Genomic DNA, 12,568 nt, shown 5'->3' with positions numbered 1-12,568 from the left:
GACTTCAGCAGGTGGGGCTTTAAGAAAACACCAAATATTGTGACACTCATGTTTAAATTGCAAAGATGACAACAAAACAGATTATGCTTAGGTGAGCCAAGTGAACTGGTTGTTGTGTTTTTGTTTCTGGCTCAATAAAGCAGGGATCAGGAGGGGGTGGGGATTATATTGAATCACCTGTGGTGGGTGTGTGAGTGCCTCAGGGGGCAAAGAAAGAGGGGAACTGAGGCACAGCAGTGTCCCCAGACTGGTGTGGGAGTGGTGCCCAATCACCCCTGCCACTCCCCACACACACACACACACGCTCTTTTCCAAGGTGGATCTGAGAAGCTCACTCAGGAACTGCCTCATAATCTGTGAACCACCCGGGCTGCTCTGCCCTGAGAGACTGTTAGTAGTAGAATGTTGGGAGCCAGAGGGAAGGTGTCAGCGCTGGCTGTGGGGCCGGGAATGTGCTTTCCTTGGAAAAGTCAAAGACAAAAAGACCTGCAGCTCCATCACCTGCTGGCTCACCGGGTTAGGTTTGCCTGATCTGCTGTAGTAATATACAGGCTGAAAGGCACTGAGCAAAAGCCAAAGCAAAAAAACCCAACCATCTCCTAAGGGGAATGCATGGTTCGCTAGGTTAATAGGTACCCAGCATTTGCAGTGTTAGTATCTGTACTGGTATGACAGTAGCAGCCAAGTGGACTAGGCATTGCACAGACACCTAGAAAGGCACAATCCTTGCTCTGAGGAGCTCAGTCTTAAAACAAAAAAAAATCAAACAGACTGTCCAGGTCTGTCTGCCTATAGACTCTGCTTTCAGATCAGCCCTAGACACTGATGCCTCCTAATGTTCAGAAAGCAGAAGGCACATCCTGAGACATGCCTGTGAAGTGAATTACAGGGGATGGGGGAGAAAGGTCAAGATTTTCCTTGATGCACAATGGGCTTCAAAATCCATGTTGAGGAAAAATGGTGACAGGGATATAATTAGTGAAGCTGAGGCACTGTGTGATGAATGCCACACTTGGTATGAGGGAGGTGTATGGGCAGCATAGCTCTGGGTGACGAGCACTGGAGAAGCAAGCGTAGCTGTGGGTCGAGAGTGAGATGTCCTGGCAGAGTTTGTGGGACCCCAGTCCCTGGAACAGCTGGCAGTCTGCTCACAACCAAACAATATGTTCACTGTGGGCATCTGAGGGTTTTAAAAAGTTTGCATTGTGTTAGCCTCATGCCTAACAAGGACACCTATGGGTCAGTTCTATTTTTAAGGCATCCAAGAAAGAGAAGAACAAAAAATAAAATACTTAACAAGATTTCTAGCTCTGATTTATTGGTACTTAGCCAGTAACAATTTCTCATGGGCATTGTGTATTTCACAACAAAGCGTTAATGTATTTAACATTACTGGAGAAAATACTGCATTCATTTCATTGGTATGTTTATTAGTAATATTATCTCCCTTACTTTGGGGGTGGGGGAAGGGGTCCTTTACCCGTACTCAGCAAAGGATTTATATTGCTTCCTCTTTGCGAGCAAGAATGAAGAACTTCCCAGAGAAATCAGAGCTGTCATCGATATTATCATCCCTGACGAGAACCTCAAACTCCTGAATGATGAAGCCAGTTTCACTGAGGGCTTCTCTCAGAAATTCCTCTCTCAGCACCAAACACGAGAACCTTTTGGGGCCAACCATGTAGAAACTGCAACCCAAAACTCCACTCAGCACCAAGTGTCCTCCTGGCTTTAACAGGGAGCTGATGTTCTTCAGAGCAATGCGATAAGTGGTCAGATCTTTGCAAGCAGCTTCCAAGCACAGTGATGAGACCAGGCCGTCAGCTGGAGGCAGGACAATTGGATCCATGGGGTTGCTTTTGTGGACATCACATTTTAGAACCTGTTTGATGGTTTTCCTTAATTTTGCCTCTTTCTCAGCCTCCTTTCCCCTGCAGAGACAAACACATGTACAATACAAGATGGACTCCAAAGGGTTATCTGCAATTTGTTTCTTCCTATGATCTAGGTGTGAGTATTAGAAGGAAAACATAATTCGCTAGAGTGATGTGTGTTTGTAGGACCTTGCGTTAACTTTATCTTTAGTTCCCTTTCCACGGGACATGAGCTCTGGCTACTTTTTCAGTGGACCCTCTGTCTGAATTTTGGATTTTCAAAAAATCTGAAACCAGATGAATTGACCCTTGCCTCTGCATTTCAGATGGGAAAAATGCCATTATCAGTTGATAGCTCTCTCCAAGATCTTTGATGCTGAGACCTCCTGGGAACCCTATTCAGACTCCTACCATAGCTGAAAACCACGTTCCCCCTGCTCTTTATTTTCTCCCCAAAATTTCTGCCTGTATTCACCACTGATTATGTTGCAGCTTCCAGCAGATCAGTATAAGTAGATGATGCTGCACAGACAAACTAAGCAATACACAAGGACTTTAGACAATCTGCTTTTTCCAGTCCCTGTACCTGTTTCCCTCTAGCTCACACACGTATTTCACCACTGGAGTCCAGTCAAATGCTTCTGGCTCATTCTTCAGCCATTTCTCCAGTTCCCGGAGGTTCCAATCTGTATAGTCTGAAGCAATGATCTCCTTAAAGGATTCGCAGGCGGAGAGGAGCTGGTGGATGGTGGGGCCACTGCCAATATCAATCAGGGTGTCGCCTTTCACCATACCTGTTTCAGAATAAAGAATTCCTGGAGCTCACTGCATCTTAACCAGACAAAATGCAACTTCGTCTCAATTAAACTTAGTTGATTTAGTTTAATATGTCTAGCGTTAATCTTGCTTCCATTGAAGACAATGGCCAAACGCCTGGTGACTTCAGTGTTACAAAGCGTTGGCTGCAAGTCCTCAATGCTTCTCGACATGCAAATTAGCATCAGATACCCTTTTTATTGCACTTACATTTCTATTCAGTTTTAATTTTTCTGTAATGTAAGATCCTCTAAGTTTATTACCAGTCCCCATGAGCCAAGCAATTCCCCCTTACAAGTTACTGAACTTAAGGACAATCCCCAGGATTACGTATGTATCTATATGGTTACAGTAATAGTTAATACTAGAAAAATACAGTATGATGCAATATCTCTGGCCCTTGCAATCCAACAGCTTTGTAAACAGAATATAAATTTGCATCACATCTACTTCGTAGTAAGGGATGCAAGTATATTTAAAAATTTAACTGCAGGGGTGATTTTTGAACAGAGTTGGAGCTCTTCATAAAAGACCTCATTTCCGCTCCCAGGAGAAGGCTAAGGGGAAATTTGCTAGATAATAATGAATAATAACTAACTTTTCTTTCTAGTGCTTTACATTTGTACAGCTCCAAGCACTTTGGACCGGAACACTAATGTCATTATCCCTGTTTTACAAATGAGGCACAGAGCAGTGATGTGACTTGCCCGGGGTCAATGGGAAGGTCAGTGTCAGGCTTGATAACAGAACCCAGGTGTCCTGAGTCTCAGTCCAAGGCCGTAGTGCATGGATGCTTGCAGAAAGGGGAGGATGGGAAAAGCTTTCTGAGGACCTGTGGTACTTCCAAAGGCTGAACAATAATATTTAGCCTATTTAATGGGCTTTTTATCTAGACACACTAGCTAAAGGGTCCTCAGCCCCCCTGTGCCGCAAGGTGAGTGTTGATGAACTGCCCTAGCATGTTTCTGGCACATCAGATAGGCGTGACCATGGAAACCAAATAACTAATGCATATTACAGGATACTTCACCACAACCCAGGCCAAAAGGTGCCATGACAATAACCTGGTTTCTAATGTCACAGACAAGCATAGACGCAGGAATCAGGGTTGCGGGAGGTGTTGCAGCAGCCTCAGATTTTACGCTGGGCTCTGCTCCCGGCCCTGCACATGGTGTCCCAGCCGCCGGATCCGCGCGCTCCTGGGTTCCCAGCTGCCAGCCCCAGCCTCGTTCCCCTTACCCTGTTCGGGTCCACCCCTCCTGGAGACACGGCTCTCCTCCCAGCCCCAGCTCTTGGGTGGGGCATGGACTGGGGAAGGGGGCTGCTTTCAGCTCCCCCACTATTAAAAATGTTCCAGTGCCACGGCAGAGAAGGATAGACAAGCCAGGGATGAGTCCCAGATCCCACCAACAGGCCATACCTGAAGTGAAGGTTTTACAATAATGTTTCAGGGCAAAGTTAAGATATTCCTCTCCCAAGGTGTCTTCTCCAAATTTAAAATATCCGAGATAGGCCTTTGGATCAAACTCTGCCTGGTAATCATCTCCTCCGGTGAACTCAGCCATGGTGCTCGCTCCGAGTCTGCACATAAACTGTGCTGGTTTTCCCAGGGTCCCCTGCCCACATTGAGCTGCCCCTACTGACGCATTCTCTGAACTCTGCCTTTTAACACTTTCATGTGTCTGCTAGATGAGTGCAGCTGTGGAACTCAGCCCCTACGGTCTTTAACATTAGATGTACAACTTGGTGTTGCTTAAAAACTTTTTTTCTTACTCTCATTTGCTTTTCACAACTCCAGGGCAGATTACAGGTCCCTAACGGAATCCCAGGCTGGAAGCTGATATAAAGTTCTATAAATAGTTCATAGCATTAGGCCAGCCTCTGCCCTTCTAGAGCTCAGAAGCAGATACTTGCATAGTGAGAGGGCTCTGAGATTAGGCCAAGTTCCTGTCACAGACTACAGGCTCTCGCTGAGCCGCTGCTATCATTTTTGGGGATGCGTGATGGATCCCCAAGAATGCATCTGCCAAATGCGCAGTAATGGTATCTGCGACGTCTTTTCACCTGTTTTAGCTGTATTCTGCAGCGGTGGGAGATGTACATTGGCTGTGATTTTCCCCTTTTGGGGAGCGAAAAAGTGTAGTGGTATTTCACTCAACTTTCCTTTTACATTCAGCATTGAGACTCTGCTTCAGAGGGTTTTCAGGAGAGAATTTAGATCCTTTCACTCGTGTCCCCTTAAGAGAAGAGAGGACTGACTCGGGGTCTGTCTACACAGGGATAGAAGACCTGCGGCATGGCCGGGGCTGCTCTGGTTCCAGAGCTCGGGCTCCAGTCCAAGCCCAAATGTCTATGCAGCAATTTTTCAGCCCCGGAATCCAATCCCCACGAGCCCTGGTCAGCTGACCTGGGCCAGCCTCAGGATTTTTATCCCTGTGTAGACATAGTGATATAGTTTAAATCCAAATATATTAACCTGTAAATCTCCTTCTGCAAAGGTAATAGTAAGACCAGGAACCACAGATTATTGCATATGGGAAACAGATCTTTATTAGGTAAGCACTGACTGGGTGGAGATTACAATTATTCACCAAAACAAATCAATCAACCAACACCATGGCCCAGTGCAGCTGTCAGGCCCCAGCCAATCAGTTCAAACGGATCAATATTAAAATCACAGCGAGGTTATAGGCAGTATTGAGGATGATGTGTACAATGTGAGCCATGCTCGCAATGCCGGGAGACAAGACTCCCAAGGCGGCAGGATGGCTGCCCCAAGGAGTTTACAGTCTAATGCAGATGCATAGAAAGGCACAAAGCTAAACACGTGACATGGGAGCCAGTTGCAAAATTTGAGGTAAGAAAGGAGTAGCTCAGCCCATTATCAAATGGAGCTATTTGCAGAATTTGAATCCAGAGGCAGCTCAGGGGCAGAACCTCTGTTCCTAAAATCTGGGGTGGTTGGGCCTGTAGATGGGTTTTATTAGCTGCACAGCTGCAGCATGGCCTAGGCAAAACATGGCAAGAGCAGGGGGAAGATGAAGCCCAGTGGGGTGCAGCTACACTGGATGAAGCACAGTGGGGTTGGAGGCCAGGGAGACGTTATGGCAGCTCTGAGTGGGAAAGGACGGGGATGAGGGCAGCTTTAGTGGCACAACAAGGGGTTCAAGCTAGTGGATCCTGAACAAACTGGTTCTCCAAAGTTCTTGGAGATCATCAAAGCTCCACATTGAACGTTGAGCTTCAGGTCTACCAGCATCTACAGCTAATCTATTCTGCCTCTCTACTTGCATTGAGCTGATGTATTTTCTCTTTAAACTTCTTTGCCCTTCCCTTTGGAAGCAACTAGGTAACAGATCCCCTCATGCTCTACCAAACTAGCTGGATGGCATATGGGAGTCACCTCAAACTGCAAAATATCATAACCAGCCTCCTTCACTGCTTCCTCCAGAACCTCCTTCTCCAGAAAGAGGCAGGGAAACTTGTGTTGGCCAACTACAAAATGACTACACTTCATTGGGGTCACCATCAGCAAGTGACCCCCTGGCTTTAACAGGGAGCTGACGTTCTTCAGTGCAGCACGGTAGGTACTCAGGTCTTTGCAAATTCCTTCTAAACAATGGCAGATGAGCAGGCAGTCAGCAGGGGGCAGAGAGGCAAAGGTCACAGGGTTGAATTTGGTGACATCACATTCCAGAACCTGCTTGACTGTTCTTCGTAATTTCTCTTCCTTCTCAGCCCACTTTTTCCTGGAAAGATAAATATAACACTGAAGAGAAATGTGCTACTGTTGTGCCAAAGAGCCCTTCATATCCAGGACCAGTGCACACAGTCAATATATCTGCAATCAGCTCACTGGATGAGTTACATGGTCACATGAAATCTCTGTTGGGTTGGCTAAAATGGGAGTGTGAAGTGGTGTCTAATCCTGAAGTGTTCACCACTCTGCCGGAGTGGGAGGGGGGGAATTACCCTTGTAGGAGTAAACCTTCCTCTTGTAAGCATTGCAAGTTCAAGCTCTGAGTCTGCTGAATTCAGAGGAATCCCTTGCTAGGGGTAGCTGGAGGGGAGTCCTGGTTCCAGACTTCTCTTAAATTTTTCCTTTACTTCAATCCAGTCCACTTCTTTCTTTTTATACGTATTGAACACCACCATAATACATAACAATTATTAGGAAAAAAGCACCCCAGAGAAGGAAGATCCCACAAATTAAAAGGGATTTTTACATATTTTCTTTAGGTGAATTGTAAAAGAGCTAGGTCTCCTCCCCGTACCTGTCCCCTTCCAGCTCACACGCGTATTTCACCACCGGAGTCCAGTTAAACGCTCCCGGCTCTTTCTTTAGCCATTTCTGCAGTTCCTGGCAGTTCCGAGCCCTATTCTGTGTGATGATGATCTCCTTGGAGGACTCACAGGCAGAAAGGAGTTCGAGAATGCTGGGCACACCGCCAATTCGAATCAAGGTGTTGCCTTTAACGCCATCTGGTTTGGAATGCAAAATACCTGTGTATCAGCACATACAGCAGCAGAGAATGGGAGAGGAGGAGCTTTGGGGGGCCGAGGGTACAAGCTGGACAATTTCCCCTCTGGGTTTATAAAGGGTTTTAAGAAGGTCAGTTCCAGCAGAGGTAAAATGCAGCGAAGGACCCCTGACTGGCTTCAAGACTGAGCTTGATAAGTTTCTGGAGGGGATGGTATGATGAGGTTGCCTTATAAGGAGGTTGAAAAGGATTACCGTATTTTCCGGCGTATAAGACGACTGGGCGTATAAGACGACCCCCAACTTTTCCAGTTAAAATATAGAGTTTGGGATATACTCGCCGTATAAGACTACCCCTCTTCCAACGCCCACCAAATAAAAATTAAAAAAACATCAGATTTGATTTCAATATGGTAATTTTAATTCAAATGCTTATGACATGCAGGTACTTAGCAGGAAAACTGTCACTTATAAACATAAGGCTGTTTGTCATCTAACATGTAAACATAAAACAGTGCAAGTGGATTAAACTTTTCCTAATTCACTCTAAAGCCGAAAGGAAGGATAAGACAATAAACCCATGGGAGCTGCCATGCTTTTTGTTTTCTAAGCTGTCAACCAAACTGGAACTGATGATGATAGGAGGAAGATAACAAACAATAGAGAGAGAGCAAGTGCCAGGCAAGTCCCTGGCGAGTTAGCAACGCCCATCATAACTGCAAGCTACGTTATTTTTACAGGTTTTGCTGGCGTGACAGTTTCCCTTTAAAAGCCTTCAAAATTCTCCTGTTCGTCATCTGATATCATAAGTACATCAATGACATCTTGTGATACATTTGTAAGGCAGTCATCGTATGGATCGAATTCCGTATCAGATGGTGTGGTCTCAGCTTCGGCTTCCTCTTCATCTTGCCACAAGTAGTCGTCCTCCATACCATCTAATGAATTTGATATGCCACACTTCTTGAAAGACTTGATTTCTGTTTCTGCATCAATATCATTCCAGGCTTTTATGACAAACTTGCACAAAACATCCAACTGTGGAGCACGCATGTTTCCTCCTTTTGTGAATGACTTTTCGCCGCTAACCATCCATTCATTCCACTGTTCTCGAATGCGATCTTTAAATGGCTTGTTTAGGCACACATCCAGTGGCTGTACCAACAATGTCAATCCTGCAGGAATAACTGCCGCATCTGTGTTTAGTCTTGCAAGCCTTTGCTTGGTGCTGGGCGTTAAATGAGCCCTGAACATATCCCACACCAGTAGATTACATTTTTGAATAAGTCCACCTGGTCGCCTGCTCCATACATTATCAAGCCATAGCTTTACCCCTTCTTCATCCATCCAGCCTTTTTCATTCACATGTACAAAACAACCAACAGGGAACTTGAGTTTTGGCATTGTTTTTCTTTTAAAAATAATCATTGGTCTCAGTTTGGCGCCATCAGCTGTGCATCCTAGTACCACTGTAAAACTGGTCTTCTCATGTCCTGTTGTTTTAATTAAAATTGTTTTTTCACCTTTTTGATGGACAGTTTTATTTCCAACCATATCAAAATTCATTGGAGTTTCATCCATATTTCCAATACTACTTAACGCATAGCCATGTTTAGTGCGCTGTTGTATTACGTATCGATGGAAACTATTTACTTTGCTATCAAGATCTGCAGGTAATTTTTGGGCAATTTTCGTCTTTTGCCTCAGTACCATATTATGCCTTTCCATGAATCTAGTACACCAGGATACAGTGGCCTTAAATCTGTTGCTGTGATCTGGGTTAGATTTGGCCCACTGAAGTGCAAACGTATTTTATTTCGTGTCACTACATAACCGTTTTGGTGATGCTCATTCACCATGTCTGCTACATGTTTTTCGAGTTCTGGCCAATGTGGGGTGCCTCTTCTTAATGCACACTTACCCCTTGGCATACTCTTTAATGCTTTTTCATTTGCTTTCCAGTCCCGAACCATCTTTTCTGTTACTCCATATTGTCTTGCAGCAGCACAGTTATTATGTTCCATGGCAAAGTTTACAACTTTAAGTTTGAAACTGGCTTCATATTTCTTTCTTCTTGCTGGTGGAGCCATGATGGGGTTTTGACTGTTGGACATTTGTATACTGTACTGTATGTACTGGTGCTATACTGTATGAACAGGTACAGATACTGGTGCTGTACTGTATGTGGTACCCAGTATACAACAACCAGCCAATCACGGCAAGCGATGTACCTTACCGACGATTGGCTGGTTGTTGTATACAAAGCCTGCTTGGATTGGTCAGCTCTCCCTGCCTGCCCAGCCCTCCCTGTCTTCAAGACTATCAGAGCGGTAGCGCAAACACGCCTCTTTCACCCGTCTGGCCCGCCCTTGTATCCTATTACCTCCTTCTCTGCCTCTCAGATCTCGCACATGCGCGCCTGCACCGCTTCACTGCAGTCCTCAGGAGTGAGATCTGAGAGTCAGAGAAGGAGGTACGGTAATAGGATACAAGGGCAGGCCAGACGGGTGAAAGAGGCGTGTTTTTCTGGGCACAGCACCGCTCTCTCTCTTTTTGCCATACCCCGGACGTCCCGGACGCCTGCAGCTTGCTCCGCCCTTGCTACTTTCCATGCGGCCGCAGCCGTTTTTGAGCCCCCCCCCACCATATGCGGTGACCGCAGATTCTCCAGTCCGGCTCGGAAGTTTCAGCACCCGCCCTATAAGACGACCCCCGACTTTTGAGAAGATTTTCCTGGGTTACAAGGTCGTCTTATACGCCGGAAAATATGGTAGATTTGTATCAGTAAACGTCAATAAACGTTGATTTCACCACACACACACACAAACTGATTAAAAAGCATTTCCATTGATAATAACTGAAATACACAGCTAGACAAAGTAAGAGATATCCTGCTCCAGAACTTATTTGACTTGGATTTAAGGATATTTAGCTGTAAAATATTTGGCATGTGATATTGACAATTGGTGTTTTAAAGGTTATAAAACTGTAACGTTTTAAATCTCAGTGTCTACTGTCATTAAATAATTGTTGTCTGACTCCCTCCCCACACGAGTGTCATATAATTTCCCACAAGTGTGAAAATTTAAATCAATAAAAATAACGAAGCTTAAAAATAAACATTCATCTTATCCATTGAAAGTATAAAAAATTAATATTGAATTCTGCCAATCCTGCTTGGAAGACAGATTTTCAAGCCTTCTCTCTTTTTTTGTTGCTCTCCCCTGGGCCCTCTCCGATTTGTCCATATCTTTCTTAAAGCTGGCACCGGGAGATCTCATCTCATCTTCCCTTTGAATAAATAAATTCAATTAAAGCTAGTTTCTAGCGTGAAGAGTTGTGGAGAAAGCTTAAAAAAATAACAACCCGAAAAGCTCAAAATCCAGAAGGCACCGAAACAAAACCCAAGATGTGTTGTTTTTAACATCTGTTATTTAAGCTCACTTGGCTTGGAGATAGCAATACTCACACAACCCCGGTAGCTTTAAAAGTACATTCTACAGGCCCACAAGCCTAGACACACAAACAGCTTGAGAGAAAGTACATCTTTCGGGGACCGCTGGGGAGCTCCTGGACTGGCGACTCCTGGCTCAGTGGCACGAGCGGCTTCTGATCTACCACCAGCCATTCATCATCGCAATGCTGGGATCAGGGCTTGCTGGGGAATGGCACAGAGCTCTACTGCATGGGATGAGGAGCTGGTCAATCTTGTAGGGAGACTGTACTTAAGGCACAAACTAGTAAAGGAAGATTTGCTCTGTCCTGATCTGTGCCATAACCGCTGTCACCGGTGATGTCGCCAACCACTGCACCCTACAGGACCCTGTGCACAAGCACTGATGCATGCTCTCCCCCCCACACACACACACCCCTCTTCCATGCTGCCACGATCCAGGTGCACCTTCTCCACTGTTGATTCTTCAGCCTGTAGTGGCCCCCATTTAATGCATCATCTCAGACTGTCCTGTTGACTTTGGGAGACCCATTTAGGTCATTAGCACAGCCCAGTGTTGTCATTGCACACATTAGAGGACAATACTACTCTCAATGCACCTATTGTGGCAGGCTTTTGTAATGAGGATGACCAGCTGTGGCCCATCACGCCATAAAGCAGGGGTAGAAGATAATTAGGGAAAATCTCCTCTGCTAAAAGAAATCCAGATCTACACACACATGTTTCCAGCAACACACATCCCACTATAAAATAACCTTTGTGCAAACAGAATGGCACAAAACACACCCGACTCACCCAAAATGAAGGTCTTAAAGAAGTTTCTCAAAAGAAACATCAAAATATCATTTTTTTCACTGCTTGTGGAGTCAAAGGAATAATATGTTTTCAAAAACTCTTTTGGATCAAAAAGTTTCTCCAAAGCTTCTTTCTTAGTGCGGCTCTGGTCCATTTTGTCTCTGAGTTTGCAGATGTTCAACTGCCTGGCTGTTCCCGATCTGGGTTAATATTGGGTTCCTCAGCTCTTCCAGCCCATGGCTCCACCTTCTTTTGCCCAAATATCAGATTACAGGCTTTCTTCATAACTCCCTCACACACCCCTGTGACCCGGGGTGCCCGGGGCTGCCCTCACTGAAAATGCCAAGGTCAGGCCAGGCTGCAGAAGGGAGAGCAGATACTCCCCAAACTAGTGGTTAACACTGAAGTTAAACTCACCAACCAGTCACAGTTCGTACTTCTGATCTCCCACGCTGGTTATCAAGAAGTTAAACCCCCCCCCCCCCCAGTCCACTAATTCCATTCCAGTTTTCTGGCTCCCAATCAGCACCTAGGCCCAGTACAGGGAGAAGTCATTTAAAAACTCTGCTCACATATACCAAATGTTCTTCTGACCCCATAGGGTCAGCCACGTTACTAGGTCAACATTCGTTTAGATCCTACCCAATATACCATGCTGCCAGCCAATCCTTTAGTGTCTAAAACTAAAGGTTTATTATAAAGAGTTGTTAAATGATAAAGCACTCAAACACATATAGAAACTTCCAAGTCCATATATCATGTTCTTAGGTGTATTGGTGAGTTTGCTGGCTTGGAAGTCCCTGTGGAACACATCCACAGCTTGGATGGGTCTTTCAGTACTTTGTTTAGAGCTTTGTTTGTAGAAAAGTTACTCCGGTTACTACATGCCTTGCTGACTCATAAGATGTATCCCTTGCCTTCTCTCAATGAGTCAATTGTACAGCCGATGATCCTTGATGGACCATCAAACAGGCTAGGCAGTGCTGATGTCAAACTGCCTGGGTGGTGTCACCCTGAAACACAGCACAAGTTTGGAAATACATATATACCCTACATATCTCTAACTCACAATACAAAGGCAATACAAACATAAACAAGATTATTAGACTTGGCAAATCAAATCATTTTCACCAACACCTTACACAGCAT

General features: G+C 45.1%; 2 protein-coding genes across 2 annotated transcripts; both read right to left on the bottom strand.

Moving 5' to 3' along the window:
- Positions 1–1,297: 1,297 nt before the first annotated feature.
- Positions 1,298–4,462, bottom strand: LOC128823178 (nicotinamide N-methyltransferase-like). Its single transcript, XM_054005306.1, has 3 exons — positions 4,111–4,462; positions 2,461–2,668; positions 1,298–1,931 (listed from the first exon to the last, which is right to left on the bottom strand). The coding sequence occupies exons 1-3, from the start codon at positions 4,277–4,279 to the stop codon at positions 1,499–1,501; spliced, it is 810 nt and encodes a 269-aa protein (XP_053861281.1). The 5' UTR covers positions 4,280–4,462; the 3' UTR covers positions 1,298–1,498.
- Positions 4,463–5,220: 758 nt separating this feature from the next.
- LOC128823390 (nicotinamide N-methyltransferase-like) lies at positions 5,221–11,573 on the bottom strand. The gene is made up of 3 exons (XM_054005636.1): positions 11,420–11,573; positions 6,965–7,193; positions 5,221–6,439 (listed from the first exon to the last, which is right to left on the bottom strand). Exons 1-3 carry the CDS (start codon positions 11,571–11,573, stop codon positions 6,004–6,006), a joined length of 819 nt encoding a protein of 272 aa, XP_053861611.1. The 3' UTR covers positions 5,221–6,003.
- Positions 11,574–12,568: the final 995 nt, after the last annotated feature.

The sequence above is a fragment of the Malaclemys terrapin genome, chromosome 15, assembly GCF_027887155.1.
Source record: "Malaclemys terrapin pileata isolate rMalTer1 chromosome 15, rMalTer1.hap1, whole genome shotgun sequence".
Classification (NCBI taxonomy): domain Eukaryota; kingdom Metazoa; phylum Chordata; order Testudines; family Emydidae; genus Malaclemys; species Malaclemys terrapin.
Note: the sequence above shows the minus strand (reverse complement) of the source record. Positions and strands in the feature narration are given on the sequence as shown.